The sequence below is a fragment of the Topomyia yanbarensis genome, chromosome 3 (genome assembly GCF_030247195.1).
Source record: "Topomyia yanbarensis strain Yona2022 chromosome 3, ASM3024719v1, whole genome shotgun sequence".
NCBI classification, from domain to species: domain Eukaryota; kingdom Metazoa; phylum Arthropoda; class Insecta; order Diptera; family Culicidae; genus Topomyia; species Topomyia yanbarensis.
In genome coordinates, this window is record NC_080672.1 from 178,634,591 (window position 1) to 178,651,955 (window position 17,365).

Here is a 17,365-nt window from a genome sequence, read left to right on the forward strand (position 1 = left end):
ACATCTTGTACTTGTTGGTAACCTAGGAGCGAATTTTGAAGACGTCTCAAGCTCTATCGTCTACGATTTTAAAAACGCTGACTACGACAGCATCGTTAGCACGCTGTTGGATATAAACTGGGACGAAAATATTAACAATGACGACGCGAACGAAGCAGCGATGACGTTTTCTAGTATTCTTAACTACCTTATCGACCGCCATGTACCAAAACGAGCAATTAGTACCGATGAACACCCTCCCTGGAAATCAACCGTCCTTAGACGTTTAAAATCTGCCAAACGAGCTGCATTTAAAAAGTTCTCGAAGCATAAGACACTTGCATTACGAAATCACTACTTTCAACTCAACCACGAATACAAACAACAAAGCAGACGCGCCTTTTTTAGACACCAGCGAAACGTCGAGCGTCAACTGAAATCCAAGCCCAAGTCGTTCTGGAAGTATGTTAACGAGCAGCGAAAAGAACCCGGTTTGCCATCTTGTATGTCGTTTAATGGAGTTTTAGGCACCGACACTAAGGAAATTTGCCAACTGTTCTCCGACAAATTTTCAAGCGTTTTTTCCAACGAGCGCCTGCCACCACAACAAGTCGCTGCCGCCGCTAATTTAACTCCTTCTCTAGGACGAACCATCAACCGAATTTGTGTCGATAATGCTGCCATTCTTGCAGCAAATGCCAAACTGAAAGCATCTTGTTCCCCGGGTCCAGATGGTGTTCCCTCGATTTTTGTCAAAAAGTGCATCAGCGGCCTTCTTGAACCACTTCGGCGAGTCTTCGAGCTATCACTCACTACTGGTACATTCCCTTCCTGCTGGAAAGCAGCGCACATGTTTCCAGTTCATAAAAAAGGAAACAAATCGAACATTGACAATTATCGGGGAATCTCGTGTTTAAGTGCTATATCAAAACTGTTCGAGCTGGTTGTGTTATATCCTCTTTTCTTTCACTGCAAACACTACATTGCAGATGACCAACATGGTTTCATGCCTAAACGATCGACAACGACAAACCTGCTCTCGTTCACAACATATGTAATGGATGGATTCGCTGACGGATTGCAAACCGATGCTATTTATATGGATCTATCTGCGGCCTTCGACAAAATCAACTATGATATCGCAATAGCGAAGCTGGACAAACTCGGTATTCACGGACAACTTCTGCGCTGGTTTCGTTCCTACCTCGATGGAAGGCAACTCCAAATCAGCATTAAGGACTGTCTATCAGCACCATTCTTCGCTACATCCGGCATCCCACAAGGAAGCCATCTCGGTCCAGTAATATTCCTCCTCTACTTTAATGACGTCAATTTCACATTACAAGGACCCCGCCTTTCTTTCGCCGACGACATGAAAATTTTTCAACAAATACGGGATAAAACCGATGCCGAGCTTCTTCAGAGGGAACTGAACAGCTTTAGCACGTGGTGTGATCTAAACAGAATGGTTTTAAACCCGAGCAAATGCTCAATCGTTACGTTCACGCGGAAACGCCAACCGATTCAGTTTAACTACCATTTCTTCGGCTCGAGCATTCCAAGACACTCACATCAAAGATCTCGGAGTCATCATGGATTCGGCATTAACATTCAAACCACATACGTCATACATCGTGAATAAGGCATCTCGACAGCTTGGGTTCATCTTCCGAATAGCGAAAAACTTCAGGGACGTATATTGTCTTAAATCGCTTTACTGCGCGTTGGTCCGCTCAACGTTAGAATATTGTTCAGCTGTTTGGAATCCGTACTACCAGAACGGGATTGACAGAATCGAGGCTGTCCAACGCAGGTTCATACGCTTCGCCCTTCGTCATCTCCCATGGCGAAACAGATTTCAGCTGCCGAGCTATGAAAACCGTTGCCAGCTAATACACCTCGATACACTCAGCATCCGGAGGGACTGCTCTCGAGCCCTGTTCGTCTCGGACTTACTCTCTGCCAGAGTGGATTGCCCTACAATCCCCGGACGTCTGGATCTTCAAATGGAATCTTGATCATACCTTGAAAATTTCAAACGGGCACCGGAGACACATGGGTTGCAAAATTCAAATGTTAGGTTTGTCCCAAAATTTCGAGTCGGTATTGACCAACTCGATTATTTTCAAGTGGATAGAATCAAGGAGCTTTTATTCTCAGGTGATGCGATCCTCGAAATTGCCGATCAGCCATGTTGATTCTAGAAACGACAGCTAACAACATTGTTTACTACATTCCCATACATGTTTTCTTGGATTTCAGTATGTAAACAAAGTTGTTCGCCGTCATTTTTCTACTCCGCAGCTTGCTGCACGCTTACCTCACTCCTCACCTAGTTACTGCCAAAGACGAATCACCTCATAACTAAGCACCTTGGATATTACTACCTTTACTACTTATATTATCCACCAGCCCTGATTATTGAATATTTCATTACTCATAGAGACCATCCATAAATGACGTAGCATTTTTTGAGTGATTTTTAACTCCCCCCTCCCCCATTGTAGCATTTCGTCACAAACTTCTAAATACCCCCCCTGGTAATTGGTAGTTTGACGGTAACTCTACCCCCCGTTGTCCCCGCAATTTTTTTTTTAAATGAAGAGCTATGTTAGTTATTCCCCTTTAAAAAAGCTACGTAGCATGACATGACCCCCTACCCCCTGTCGTCACACATCATCACAAAATACAAAACTCCCCCTCCCCCATATAATGCTACGTCATTTATGGATGGTCCCATGTATAGTGGGATCAAAATGCATTCACTTGCTGAATATTTTTAGAAATAGGCCACTTTGAAGTATGGCATGCACAAATAAAGTAAATTAAGGGCCAAATCGGATAACAAATAGTTTTTGGACTTACTTACTTACTTTACAGTTAAGAGCCAACAGAAGGGCATTTGCGCGTGGAATGTCAGCATTAGAGAGTTAAGATGAATACCCTATACATAATATGTTCAAACCTTCACCAAGCAGGTTTCTTAGCGTGGAGTTTTCGCAATAACCCTGCAATTGATGATAATAACCCACAACGAATGTAGTGCCAGGCAGCGATGCCACATGTTTTTTATGAAATGTCTGCAGAAGAATAATTAAAATGTCTGTAAATGCCTTTAGATGGTTGTGTAAATCTTAGTTACACTAGAATATTAATTTAAAATAGATTGAAATTAGAATACTATTAATGAAGGAATCACTCGTAGTCGAATACATTATTACTCTTTTAAAAGTCTGTAGATTTCTTGCTACGTTTGTAGAATTCCGACATGTCTGTAAATCCCGTCATACATGCAGCAGTTATACAATTAAACTGTGTTTATAACAGCATATACATAGATGATATGTAAAAAGTTATCCCAGTTTGCCCCGAGTATCAAATCAACCGCAGAAACATATTATATCAGTATCCAATAAGCCAACATCATCTCCTTCACACAACACAACAACCAATGCTATTAAAATCTTTATCGTCAATCATACTACCGCTTGCCAAAAGAAAATTAGCCAAATGATGAATTTATCTGAGCCCGCCACGCATAATTTAAAGAGCAAGAGAGCGGGGTCTTTCGCACTCAACCACCCCTTCGCACGCGCATACTTGCAATCCGCATATTGAACTCCGAAAAATGAGCGTTCTGCTTTTTCTGCGATGTGCGCTGATCATTGTATGCACGCCACGCCTGTGCATTATTGGGTGGAATGATGCCTGGCGGCAGTCATTCAATATATTCCAACCGAAGAGTTTGAGCTGACACAAAACGTAGCAGCTACTACGAGGTCAGAAAGTAAACTGACGAATTTTCTCTTATGTGCAGAGATGCCAGGTACTTTTTTCAAATGTCTGCAGCAATCATTTTAAAAGTCTGGGAAGATCAAAAAAAGTCAGGAAAGACCCTGATAAACATCTTATGATCCAAGAGCCTAACGACCTGTTCAGGGTATCATCCATACAATATGTGGAATCGTTGGACTATATGGGTTAAATATTGTGTATAATTTTTTTTATTAGGGTAGTGTAACCAAAAGCCGTTATATTCAAAAATCTCTAAATATCTGCAACCAAACTAAAAAATCTGCAAATATCTGCAACCAAACTAAAAAATCTGCAAATATCTGCGTCATCGAAAAAATCTGCAGCTTAAATTAAAAGTCTGCGAATTTACAGACTTGTCTGAAAATATGGCATCTCTGCTTATGTGCCGTTTTAGTACCTGGCGAAGTTCATTTGATAAAAAAGAGGCAGCCCTAACAACGCTCGCTGCTTGGTTGAATTGTAAGGACCAATCAGCGCAAATAATTACCACCTTTACAAATTACATTATTTTCGTTATCTATAATAGACGTACATTTTACGGGATCAACTACAATATACGTGCACATATTTCCGATCAGATAGCGCAAAAATATAGCGATTTCGATCAGTACAACGGAAGTTAATCTTTGAAGAACGGAAGTTTGAAGACTGGGAAAATAGAAACACTGAAATAACTGGTTTTAATACTTCTTTTCAGAAGATATGTAGTAAAAATTGGAGCATTTGTGTTAACAGCCTAAAGAATATTCTACTTCACCTCAGTTATGTCTCTGATATTACCCACCCATCTTTTTTGTCTCATTCAAAATTGATTTCAGTTGAAATCATGTGTTATTTCTTATGACCGAAAATCACGTTTTCCAACGTAACTATCTTAAAGCGCGTGTGTAATTGTAAATTGAAATACCCTATTTCACTGATCACTTATTTCGCAAACTACACAATTTCACTACTAACCTCAAAAGAATGATCGCAGAAAAAAATTGAGGCTCAGGAAAGATAGAACTCAGGAAAAACTCTTGATACAAATAACTATTCAAACCTAAAGAAAAAAAAGTTTGCTGTGAATTTAATATTACTAAAATTCAAGATTTGTTAAAAATATGCTAATTCTAGAGGAGAGCGTGCCATTTGGCATAATGGATATTTGCCATAACGATTCTTTGGCATAATAGTCATTTGGCATAATTTTGAAAATTGATCACACTGTAGGTCATTTCGAAAAACGGTTATTTGGCATAATGGTCATTTGGCATAATTTTGAGAATTGATCACACTGAAGGTCATTTGGCATAATGGACATTTGGCATAAGTTATTTTATCTCCAGAATAACGATCATTTGGCATACCCGTCACGTGGCATAACGTACATTTGGCATAATTTTGCTAAGTGATCTTACTGAAGGTCATATGGCATAACAGACGAATGTGCAGTATCAGGTGAATGACCTATAAAGGTTAAAGTTGCACTAAGCAATAATAATAATGTGTTGTTATCCATTATCTGATATTGATTATATTTCGAGTGAATACATTTTATAACTGATTTTGCCTTCTTTTAAATATGAGCAGTTCTTTTGAGTTTCATTTTTGAAATTTTTGTGCTTGTTCATTTTTGCAATTTTGGATTCTTTGTCTATGGCTTACGTTTTAGTATAGTGTACTATGCCGCCGACCCGCCGTGGGATGCGGCGGCCCCTCGCAAGCGAACCTGTGATCCACTAATTTGTCCAGCACACGACTGGAAACGATGTGGCATAGCCACGTTAGCCGTAAATGTTATTTATTAATTGACAAAGAGAATAAACTAATTGATTTTGGTTCTAGTTTAATTTTGGCACTATTGGTAAACAAACTCATTTAAATTCATTTAAATATTTAGGTACAGAAGGATTCCGTTTTTGGCAACAATTTTATTTTTTTCAGTTACCAAAACCGGAACCGTGCCAAAAATGGAAACTTATATTTAAAGTTTGGATTTTCAATTTACGACTTCAAAAATGTTTCAAGGATTTTTAATCATATGTGAAATGAAATGAGATGAAAGAAAAAATATGCAAATACAATTTTATTCGTGATTTTATCAAATTCAGACGCCGTACAGTGGGGCAAGCTTTCGACGCTCAAAACCTCTACCGCCCTGGGTATATGTCCTGGAGGATTAGTGTCTTTAGCAAAGCATCTTAGATGGAAATGATAATTAGGTGGGCCTTTTGCAGACAAATGAAATTAGGAAAAAATATAATTCAAGTTAAATAGTTCCTACTTCGCTACAGAATTTTTGAGTAAACTAAAATATATGCAAATATTTTCTTGTTTTCGAATTCAAATACAATATTTCGAACTGAGAAAAAAAGTTTCAAGTAATTTATAAAGTAATCTTATTTAAATCACTGTTGTGTCTAGTCCTTTCTGCAGTTTTCCGATTTGTAGTTCAGTCATAAGGGTGTGCTTATTCTTTGCAAGAAAGTTTATCAGTCAGTTGTCAAAATAATGCTCATTTTCATCCAAGATACTTTTCCGAAGGCACAAATCCTTCAGGATACATACCCAAGGCGCTAGAGGATTTGAGCGTCGAAAGTAGCATTCTGCCCACTGTGCCGTCCTGTAGAATTCTCACAATCTTCGCGCACTTCTCGAGTGTAATTCCCCTGAAAATCGAACTGCAATGCTTAAAGGTATTTAGGTTTGAAGAAAACCATTTTTGTTGTAAAAATCACTTGAAATTTGTCCATATTATAGGGAAAAGTCGTCAGTTGCCGGCACTGGTCGGTTGTCGGCGCCCCTATGTAGCTTTTCACAGAAACCAGATATGGACATTCTGATAAATATTATTTGTGTTATATACAGAGGCGGCGCGTCGGTACGTTCAACCTGTTCACTGAACAGGTAGGAACAATCAGACGACCCAAAACCAAATTTGCGTTAACATTACAGCAGTAGCACGTAAACTATATTTAATGAAAGTAATAATCTCCGAACCTTAAAGTTCGATAATTTGATCTGAACGATAAATCAACCTAGCGTCTCCAGCAGTGCTTTCCTATGACCTGTTCAACCAGAAACATGCACGCATCTCGTACTCTCACCGCACAGTGGGACCAATCCAAAAAAGATGGGACAAAACCTATTTGAGGCCAGATGTCATTTTAGAGCCAGCATTTCTTTGTAGGATATGTTCAAAATATTATCCTGCAACTTTTTAAAAAGAAAATTTTTTGGTTGGACTAAAGTAGAGTACCCGAGCAAACAAAAATTTCAAGAAATTTTTTTAGAGGGTCGATGTCTTCGACAAAGTTGTAGAACATTATGTTTTGAATAACTTCTTCTAAGATACCACAGACATCAGACCGCATTTTTGAGGCAAAATTGTTGTTTTTTGTAAATATGACTAAAATCAGTTTTTCGACCTTTTGGTGCTAAAAACTTCAACTGATTGATTTAATACTTTCTATAAACTTGCTGGTATCACTAAAATACAACTTTTTGTTGAAGGAACTAATAACGTAAAATCAATTTTTTGGCTTCTAAAACTATTTTTCATATAAATTTGCTGTATTTTCATCAAAGATTTTTGTTTTTTTTTGTGCAGCCAAACTTTGGCTATTCCGATACTATATTATTCCTAGAATACATTTAATATTACATGGAAACAGGATATAGTTGGACGCTTTGTTTGGGTTACCATTCATGTACGACGGTTTATAACATAAAATGTGATTATATTATTTTTAATTTATATACATCATTAGCTATTCCCAATATCTTATAATTCACATGCACCTACCAGCATATAGAACATATTTAGATAATGAATTACGGTTACAATATGGAAAAGTGAAAAAAATAAAATATTTGAAGTTACACTGCCAAAGAACAACGATTGCGGCTAAAAAAATAAATCTACAGTATGTATATGGTATTTTCAACAAAATTGTTCCAAATACAATATTTGGCAACTTTGCTGAAGATCTGAACCATTTAAACAAAATTTGATTTTTTTTAGTCCGGGATTTCTACTTTAGTTTAACCAATAAGGTTAGTTCTACGAATTCATAAAAGTTGAACAATACCTATTTGAGGCTTTAGATATTATAGAACCTTGGCGTCTTTGGAAAAAACATTCACAATATAATTCAAACATTTCGATTTTTTTAGATGGTTGAGGACTTCAGCAAAGTTGTGTAATGTTCAATTTCGAATATTTTTGTTGAAAGTACCTTACACATACTGTCGATTTATTTTTTAAGCCGCAATCCTTGTTCTTTGGTAGTTTCATTACAAAATTTGTATTTTTCTTAACTTTTACATGTTGTAACCGCAATTGATCAACTCTCGATAAACATATGATTACGGCTTAAAAGCCAACTGTCAAAATTCTCTTTGAAAGGAAATTCCGGATAAACTGTTATTCGCCAGTTACAGATCTTGGTAGTAAACGAAAGAGAAAAGTTTTCTCTTTCATTAATCGTTATAAACTGCGTTTAGTTCTACACTTTTGTTACTGTTCTACATGCTTGTAAGTGCGTGTAAAATATAAGATTTTGGGAATAGCTAATAATGTATATAAATTAAAAATAATATAAACACTAAACTGTCGCACATGAATGGTCACCCACGCAATGCGTCCTACTATATCCTGTTTCCATGTAATATTAAATGTATTCTAGGAATAATGTAGTATCGGAATAGACAAAGTTTGGCTGCCCAAAAGTGCCCAAAAAAAACAGAAATCTTTGATGAAAATAGAGCAAATTTATATGAAAAATAGTTTTAGAAGCCAAAAAAATTATTTTACGTTACTAGTTCCTTCAACAAAAAGTTGTATTTTAGTGATACCTGCAAGTTTGTAGATCATATTGAATTAATCAATTGAGGTTTTTAGCAAGAAAAACTGATTTTTTGTCATATTTACAAAAAACAACATTTTTGCCTAAAATGAGGTCTGATATCTGTGGTAACTTAGAAGAAGTTATTCAAAACATTGTGATCTACAACTTTGTCGAAGACGTCGACCCTCTAAAATTTTTTTTTAAAAAAATTTTTTTGCTCGGGTGCTCTACTTTAGCCCAAACAAAAAAATTTCCATTTAAAAAGTTGCAGAATAATATTGTGAACATATCCTAAGAAGAAGTGCTGGCTCTAAAATGACATCTAAGGCCTCAAACAGGTTTTGTCCCACCTTTTTTGGATTGGTCCCACTGTGCACCGTATGCTCTAGAGGGAGCAGCTGCATGAGCGACGGCTGGAATAGCAGCGTGAGTGTCATGGGCGAGGCTCGTATGTATTTGGTTGGTTCAACTATAATAATGAACCATCTACTTTTGCATCAAAGAAATCGTTTAATGTTTGCATTTACATGCTAAAAATATATCTACTGAATGTGTAAAACAGACAAACTCAAATCAGGGGTTGTTCTAATCATGAACGCGTGGTTGTTAAATGCCTGTTTGCTACGATAACTTGCGAGGAAAATACAACATTCAAATTTCTATCAAAATTGAAAAAATTAAGGTATTTTCTTAAACCGGTTGACAAATGTTTCAATCTATCCTAAACAGAAGGACGAATAATTCTCGGTGTATAGAAATTAAGATTCTACAATGCAAGTTATTTCAAATCATACAACGATATATAAGTTTTAATCTCTTTATACATGGTTGTATTGCTTATGTTTCTGTTACGAAATCTTTTTCAATTCTAATTAGGTGGCAACCTTCTCGGATATGTTATATATTTTTTGTTCTTTTTCTAAGGTAAATTAAGCATTCTACAAGAAGTTTGTTGGATAATTCACTGGTGGGATTTGACCACAAATTTGTTTTGGTCAGTTCCAGCGAAATTTTCTGTCGACGAACATTTTTCATTGGTCCTATTCGTTAGATGTTGGATGAAATCGACGACGAAAGAATCAGCTGAACAGAAACGTCTCATAGAGACGATTGTGACGTTTCAAGGGTTTTGGGGGAATATTGAGCAGGTTGACGGCGGAACCACGCGTCGCCTCTGGTTATATATTAGCGCGATCTTTTTGTGCCGATTGCTGAAGCAGATTCGAATGTTCTGTTCTACAACCAATATATTTTTTGAACAAGTGAAACTCTACTCAAAAGTTTTTTTCGATGATTTGCTTGGTGTTACAGAAAGAAGTAAATCGATCGAAAAAGTATGTGCATTGAATATTTACGATGTGAATTTAATCTATTTTGTGATTCAACGTTGAATGGCGCCGAAATGTTCGCCACAAGTTTTCTTTTGATTAGTTTTCAAAAAGGTTACTAAAATCGGTTGTCGGAACCCAAACATGGTCGGTTGTCGGCATCCAATTTTTTGTGGCAAATGCTCTCAATAACCTAATTAATACGGGTATTTTGGAACGGGCTTTACGAATAGATACCAGAGATCGATATTTGGCACCATTCTGAAAACCAGGAAGGCGACTTCCAGTTTAGCGTTTTACATTTACATGAAGAAAGCCCAGCTGTACGTGTTTTCACCGCTAGGTAGCACCGTATATACCAGATTGTCACGACCAGATAATTTGGTGGGGGGCTCGGGGGTACCCTGGAGTCCCCCTCCCGTTTTGACTGACTTCTATCTGATCTGTCTGAAGCTTTGGTAAAAAACTGAACTGCCTGAAACTAACTCAATGGCAGTGAATGCGATCCGTCAGTGCATTAGCAGTGCGTAATATTCGCACTAGTTTTTCACATATACATATTGTGGTTCTGATGAAGAATGATGTTCATAATGCCTTTGATGGGTATTGAACTGAATATATTTCCTTTTCCCTTTTAATCGTGATGATCATCATTCATATTTTTCCATTTTTAGTAATTTTTTTTTAGGTTGCCGACAACCGACCACATTTTTCAAAATGGTAAACAGTTATCATTTTACTAAATTGTTAATAACTTTTTTTTAAGTTGACAAATAAAATCAAATTCTTCGATAAGTTATTAGCTAAGGCCTCTAGCTTTCTATTGGTATGCTTATTCCCATATATTGTTTAATTGGAGTAATGTTGTGAGTCAAAAACAAAAGTGTTCCGACAACCGAACACATTCCCCTACATAAATAAGGCATCTCTATACTTATTGTAATGATTAAATAAAACACGTATAGTGTAAAATATAGGTAACCCTTAAATACATAACACTGTTTTGAAACAACATTGCGAAAAACATCTCAAAATTATCACAGTAATGTATTGAAGCTATGAGACAATTTTCACAATATTAAAAAAATTGATTTGCGCCTTTGAGGGTTAATATGACTCCCATGTTTGGAAATGAAGTCAAATGTGATATAAATTGATAAAAAAAATATCTTTTGCACATTTCTAAAAGACTTGTTATGACCAACAAAAATGTTGCCAAAAACGGAACCCGTTTGTTGCCAAAATCGGAGTGTGCCAAAAAGGGAGCATGCCAAAAACGGAATCTTACTGTAGTTGCCGTTATGCTCAAACATTTGAGCAACGTGCCAGTTGCTTACAACTGCATAGAAAACTTTTCCTCGAACGATGAGTATTATTGTCAACATACAATCAAAATACATAATACAGACAGGAAAGCATATACTCAAAAAACATCCTGGTAATAAATAACTTTATCACTACATATACCTATACCAAACGACTGTTATGCTAAATTTAACATAATAATATTTATACGGAAAGGCCTTCAGCAGTAGAACGGCTCAAATTTATGTCGAATTTCCTGACTTCTCGCATAGTCTTAAATTCTGTGTTTCCCTGTAGTTTAACAAACGGAAAATGACCTCCAGTGTGATCACTTCTTAAAATTAGGCCAAATATCCGTTATGAAAAGTGACCCTCACTTTACGCAAAATTAAAAATTATGCCAAATGACCGCTATCCTGGAGATAAAATAAATTAAACCAAATGTCCGCTATACCATGACCTTCAGTGTGTTCAATTCTCAAAATTATGCCAAATGCCCATTATGCCAAATAACCGTTATGCCAAATGTCCGTTATGTCAAAGGACCTTCAGTGTGATCAATTCTCAAAATTATGCCAAATGTCCGTTATGCTAAATGACCTTATGCCAAATGACTTTATGCCAATTGACCCAGACCCATTCGAGAGTATTTTATGTTAGAACACAATTCGATCGAACAGCGCTTTTCTAAAGAACAGGCTAAAAACATTACTTTAGTCGGACTACATATATTCTTGCAGGTTATTAACTTTGCTGAATCAGATGAGAAAAAGAATTTTGTCATCTACACTTCACTTCAAAATGACCCAGCAGAGCCATTCGATCCTATAGAGGATAAGGAGGATGCATTCGATATGGATATGAGCGTTGATTCCAATATTTCACGCCACGAAGAAAGTGAACGACCTGTAGCAAATCGACAAGCCGTGTTGGCCAAACTCATCAGTCGCCAAGCGGAATTCTTAGAAGCCAGCAGAAAAGTGCGAACCGAACAATTACTAGTGGCCACAGCACAATTATGCCATATGGATACGATACTGGCGGAAAAGGTGTGGCTCGACGTTTTTCCTCGTCTTTGGTCAATACTTGATCATGGTCAGCAACAATCATTAGATCGAGAGATTGTCCCATTCCTATCATCCGGTACGCACATCATACAAAAGGACTGTCATCCTAGTGCGCTGCACACTTTCGTCGAGGCTCTATCACATTGCAGTCCTACTGTATGCATTCCTCCAAATCTGATGGCCTACCTCGGAAAAGCGCACAATCTTTGGCATCGTATGACACTGATGTTAGAGGGTATGGCATTGGATTGGCCTAACAGTAAAGAAAGCATATCAGAATTTTCCGAGTTTGAAGAAGAAAACAGTAGAGATGGATCGTACGTTATGGACCCTCTTTCGCAGATGTATTCGTCGCTTCACGAAGAAGATTTGTGGGCTGGCTTGTGGTTAAAATACGCTAAATATCCTGAAACTAATTTGGCCATCGCGCACGAGCAAATGGGTTTCTTTGAAGAAGCTCAAAGTATTTATGATTCAGCAATGACTAGATTTAAACAAGATCTCAACAGTGGATTGACACCAACAGACATGAATAGTGAGGTTTTGCTATGGGAAAACCATTGGATTCGGTGCGCCAAAGAACTTAATCAGTGGGATATTTTGATGGACTATGGGCAATTGAGCAGGGACAAAAATTCTTTTCTTATAATGGATAGTGCTTGGCGTGTACCGGACTGGACACTCATGAAGCAGGCACTTCTGAAGGTGGAACAGTCTTGTCCTAAACAAGTCGGTTACAAGGTCAATCTTTATCGCGGCTATTTGACTATTCTAAACCAAGAAGAACAACACCCTTCTTCTGTTGAACGATATGTAGAAATGGCATCTGCTTATTGTATGCGTGAATGGCGTCGACTACCACCGGTTGTATCGCATATCCATCTTCCGATATTGCAAGCCTCTCAACAAATCATGGAACTGCAGGAAGCCAGTCAAATTCATCAAGGATTGTTGCAAAATAGAAGCTCGTCGTTGCATGATATGAAAGCAATTGTCAAAACATGGCGTAACCGTTTGCCTGTCATAGCGGATGATTTGTCGCATTGGAGTGATATTTTTACGTGGCGCCAGCATCATTATCAAATTATCACAACTCATCTCGAGCAGCAAGGCGACAGTAATGCACCATGTATGTTGGGTGCACACGCTTCCGCACAGACAATAATACACTTTGGAAAAATTGCGCGGAAGCAGAATTTGACGGGAGTTTGTCAAGATTCACTATACAGAATCTACACAATCCCATCGGTTCCAGTAGTAGATTGTTTCCAAGTATGCTCTCTTTATAACAATATTTTAATTGGTGTTAATATAAACTCTTTTCATTTATTATAGAAAATTCGGCAACAAGTTAAATGCTGTCTACAGATGGCCGCCGTCAACAGTCGCTCGGAATTGTCTGAAGCATTGGAAGTCATTGAACCAACAAATTTGGACTACTTCTCTAAGGAGATGACAGCTGAATTTTATGCATTAAAAGGCCTATTGCTGGCCCAAACTGGTCGCTCTGAGGAAGCGAATAAAGCTTTTAGTGCGGCTACACAACTGCACGATACACTTATTAAAGCATGGGCTCTATGGGGCGATTATTTAGAGCACATATTCACAAGGGATCCACGACAAATCAATCTCGGCGTGTCAGCCATGACATGCTTTCTGCACGCTTGTCGTAACCAAAATGAAAGCAAATCTCGTAAATATTTGGCCAAAGTGCTGTGGTTACTTTCATACGACGATGATAAGTCATTGTTGGAGGCTTTGGATAAGTATGCGGTAGGAGTCCCTCCTCTTCAATGGGTACCATGGATCCCTCAACTATTGTGCTGTTTAGTACAGTACGAAGGAACGGTTATACTAAATTTATTAAGTCAAGTTGGTAGAATGTTTCCTCAGGCTGTCTATTTTCCGATCCGTACTCTGTACTTGACATTGAAAATCGAACAGCGTGAGCGTTACAAAAGTGTTGAACAAGCTGCTGCCGCGCAAAAGATGATCATTAATAAATCTGAAGTAAGCGCGTCTGCTGCAGGGCAAGTTACAATATCTACCCAACCTGGTGGATCAGGGAACCAGCAACAACCACAGCACACAACAAATGTAATTCTAAACCAGTCTGGAACAGAGAATCAACAAAGCACCAGTGGGTCTCTGCAAGCCGCAACAACGCCGATTCGTGCTACTCCGCCTATGTGGCGATGCTCAAAAATTATGCACCTTCAGCGTGATATTCATCCCACTGTTTTGAGTTCCCTTGAGGGTATCGTTGATCAAATGGTTTGGTTTCGTGAGAATTGGTATGAAGAAGTTCTGAGACAATTACGTCAAGGTCTAACCAAATGCTATGCGATAGCGTTTGAAAATCGTTGTTCCGTAAATGAAGCAACCATTACTCAGCACACGCTTAATTTTGTTAAGAAATTGGTATCTACTTTTGGCATAGGAATCGGTAAGTTCATTATCTACTTGAATTCTAGCGTAACATTTGATAAGGGTCTATCTGCAAAAGGAAAACATTGAGAAAATCGCAAAAGAAGGTTTAGTCAAATTCATTATAATTCTATTTAGAAAGTTGATACTATTTTATTGCGTTTGATGGCGTATATCGCCTGTACTTTGATACCTCGCACAAGAAAATACTTTTCAGGTCCAATATTACCCCGTAAGTTAGAAGAATTAAGTGAAATCTAATTTGACGGCTAGATTGGCCCTATTGAACATTGTAAAATAAGATTGGCCCTGCGTGTAAATTATGGAAAGTCTTGGCTCAGAGCAGTTGTAGAGTCGAATAATTCATCGAGTAAGTGTTGCGCTGCTTTTGTAAGCTATTTGCAATCAGTTATCATATAAAAATTTTTATATAATGAGTGCATTGCTAGTTAGGCCCTATTAAACAAGTTACGCCCTTTTATAATCAGTTAGGCCCTTTCATAATCAGTTAGTTCATAAAAATCAATTAGGCTCTTTGGTAATTTGTGATAAAATCGTTATCAAAGTTCTTCATAATCAATTGTTGCGTTATGTACGTGTTCAGTTAGATATTTTCTAATGGAAAACATGAAAATTCGATTTGCTTGCATTTTGCAATTAGACCCTTTTTAAATGTTTGGCTAGAATTTTTCGTCCAATTGCTAAATCACATATCCGATTGCACAAAAATTTTTTGCTTCAGAAAACATTTCGAGCTCCGTATCGTCAAATTTTTCATCTGCTGCCTCGGAATCGTTAGCTAGACGTGCGCAAGCTACCGTACAGGATCCTGTGTTCCAGAAAATGAAAGGTCAATTCACAAGTGATTTTGATTTTTCTCAGCCTGGAGCCACTAAATTGCACAATTTAATCAACAAATTGAAAATCTGGATTAAGATTTTGGAGAATAAAACAAAACAACTGCCAAAGTATGTGATTTACCTATATTAGTGTTAACCCTTAACATCAAATCACTTTATTATTTTTCAGATCATTTTTGATTGAGGAAAAATGTCGATTCCTTTCCAATTTTAGTCAAAAGACCGCTGAAGTGGAACTACCTGGCGAGTTGCTGCTTCCAAAACATTCACATTATCACATTAGGATAGCACGCTTTATGCCAAGAGTTGATATAGTTCAGAAGCATAATACTGCTGCCAGACGATTGTATATTCGTGGAACGAATGGAAAGATCTACCCATATTTGGTTGTCAATGACACTGGGTTAGGCGACGCACGGCGTGAGGAACGAGTATTACAGTTGCTTAGAATGTTGAACAATTATCTGGCTAAGCAAAAAGAGACGTCAAAACGTTTTCTGCATATAACGGTTCCTAGAGTGGTGGCCGTTTCGCCGCAAATGCGTCTTGTGGAAGATAATCCCTCCAGCATGTCACTACTAGACATTTACAAAACTGGATGCTCCAAGCTTAACATCGAGCACGATGCTCCTATTGCACGGTATTACGAACGATTAGCCAGAGTACAGGCACGTGGTTCGCAAACTAGTCACATCGTGTTGAGAGACATTCTAAGAGAGGTGCAGGCTACTATGGTTCCTAAGACGATACTCAAAGATTGGGCGATAAGAAATTTTCGCTCAGCTACCGACTACTGGCAGTTCCGAAAGATGGTAAATAACGTTTTTGAACTAATATAAATGTTAGATACCCATAACCTTTTTTTCAGTTTACACTTCAACTGTCATTATCCTGTTTGATGGAGTACGCTTTGTATCTTACACGTCTTAACGCTGACATGATGTACCTTCATCAAGACTCTGGACTGATGAATGTTTCATATTTCAAGTTCGATATGGACGATACTTCTGGCTTACTGGATCGGCCGGTACCATTCCGCCTTACTCCTAACGTTGTGGAATTCTTATCGGCCATCGGAGTTTCCGGTCCGCTAACAGCTTCCACTATTGCAACCGCCCGTTGTTTGGTTCAGCCCAACTTTAAACTTCCCACTATTTTGCGAGCAATCTTGCGAGATGAAATCATTGCAGTCCAAAAGAAACGTCTTCTGGACGAAAAATTGGTTGATCAAAACACGGATTTATCCCAGGAAAACGCTGTGATTGAAATTGATTCAGAAACAGTCATCAATACAGTGAATAAAGCGGCCAGCAACATCATGAGTCGTTTGAACTGTTTAGCTCGTTTTGACAACTCAGAAGTGAACCGGATGAGTACATTAGTGCAGATTGCAAGTAACCCAGACAACCTCTGTCGAATGGATCCAACTTGGCACCCTTGGTTGTAAGTTTCAACAGTTCAATGAAGTTCCAAAGCAGGTACGTTTAGTAAATGTATGAGCAATTGTGACATAAATATAGTTTCAATCGTGAAAGAAAATAAAACATGTGAGTGATCAATAAAATTTATCTAATAAAAGAAATGTCTTGTGATACGCCGTGTAAGAAGAATTAGGGGTAAAACTGACTCACACGACTTTACCTATAAATCATTTTTTGACATTAAAAATGTCTTACTCCACTATCTGGGGCTAGGTGCCATTCTAAAATCTAAACTATCTCCCATGTAACTAAACTATGTAAGGTTTGCAC

General features: G+C 37.8%; 1 protein-coding gene across 1 annotated transcript in view; it reads left to right on the forward strand.

Moving 5' to 3' along the window:
• The window catches only part of LOC131688913 (transcription-associated protein 1), a 135,983-nt gene extending 118,825 nt beyond the window's left edge, over nt 1–17,158 (forward strand). The window contains exons 13-17 of the mRNA XM_058973536.1: nt 12,001–13,599; nt 13,663–14,773; nt 15,497–15,722; nt 15,784–16,426; nt 16,483–17,158. Of these exons, the coding sequence (XP_058829519.1) occupies nt 12,001–13,599; nt 13,663–14,773; nt 15,497–15,722; nt 15,784–16,426; nt 16,483–17,061 (4,158 nt within the window). The 3' untranslated portion in view covers nt 17,062–17,158. The remainder of the gene's footprint in view (nt 1–12,000; nt 13,600–13,662; nt 14,774–15,496; nt 15,723–15,783; nt 16,427–16,482) is intronic.
• Nucleotides 17,159–17,365: the final 207 nt, after the last annotated feature.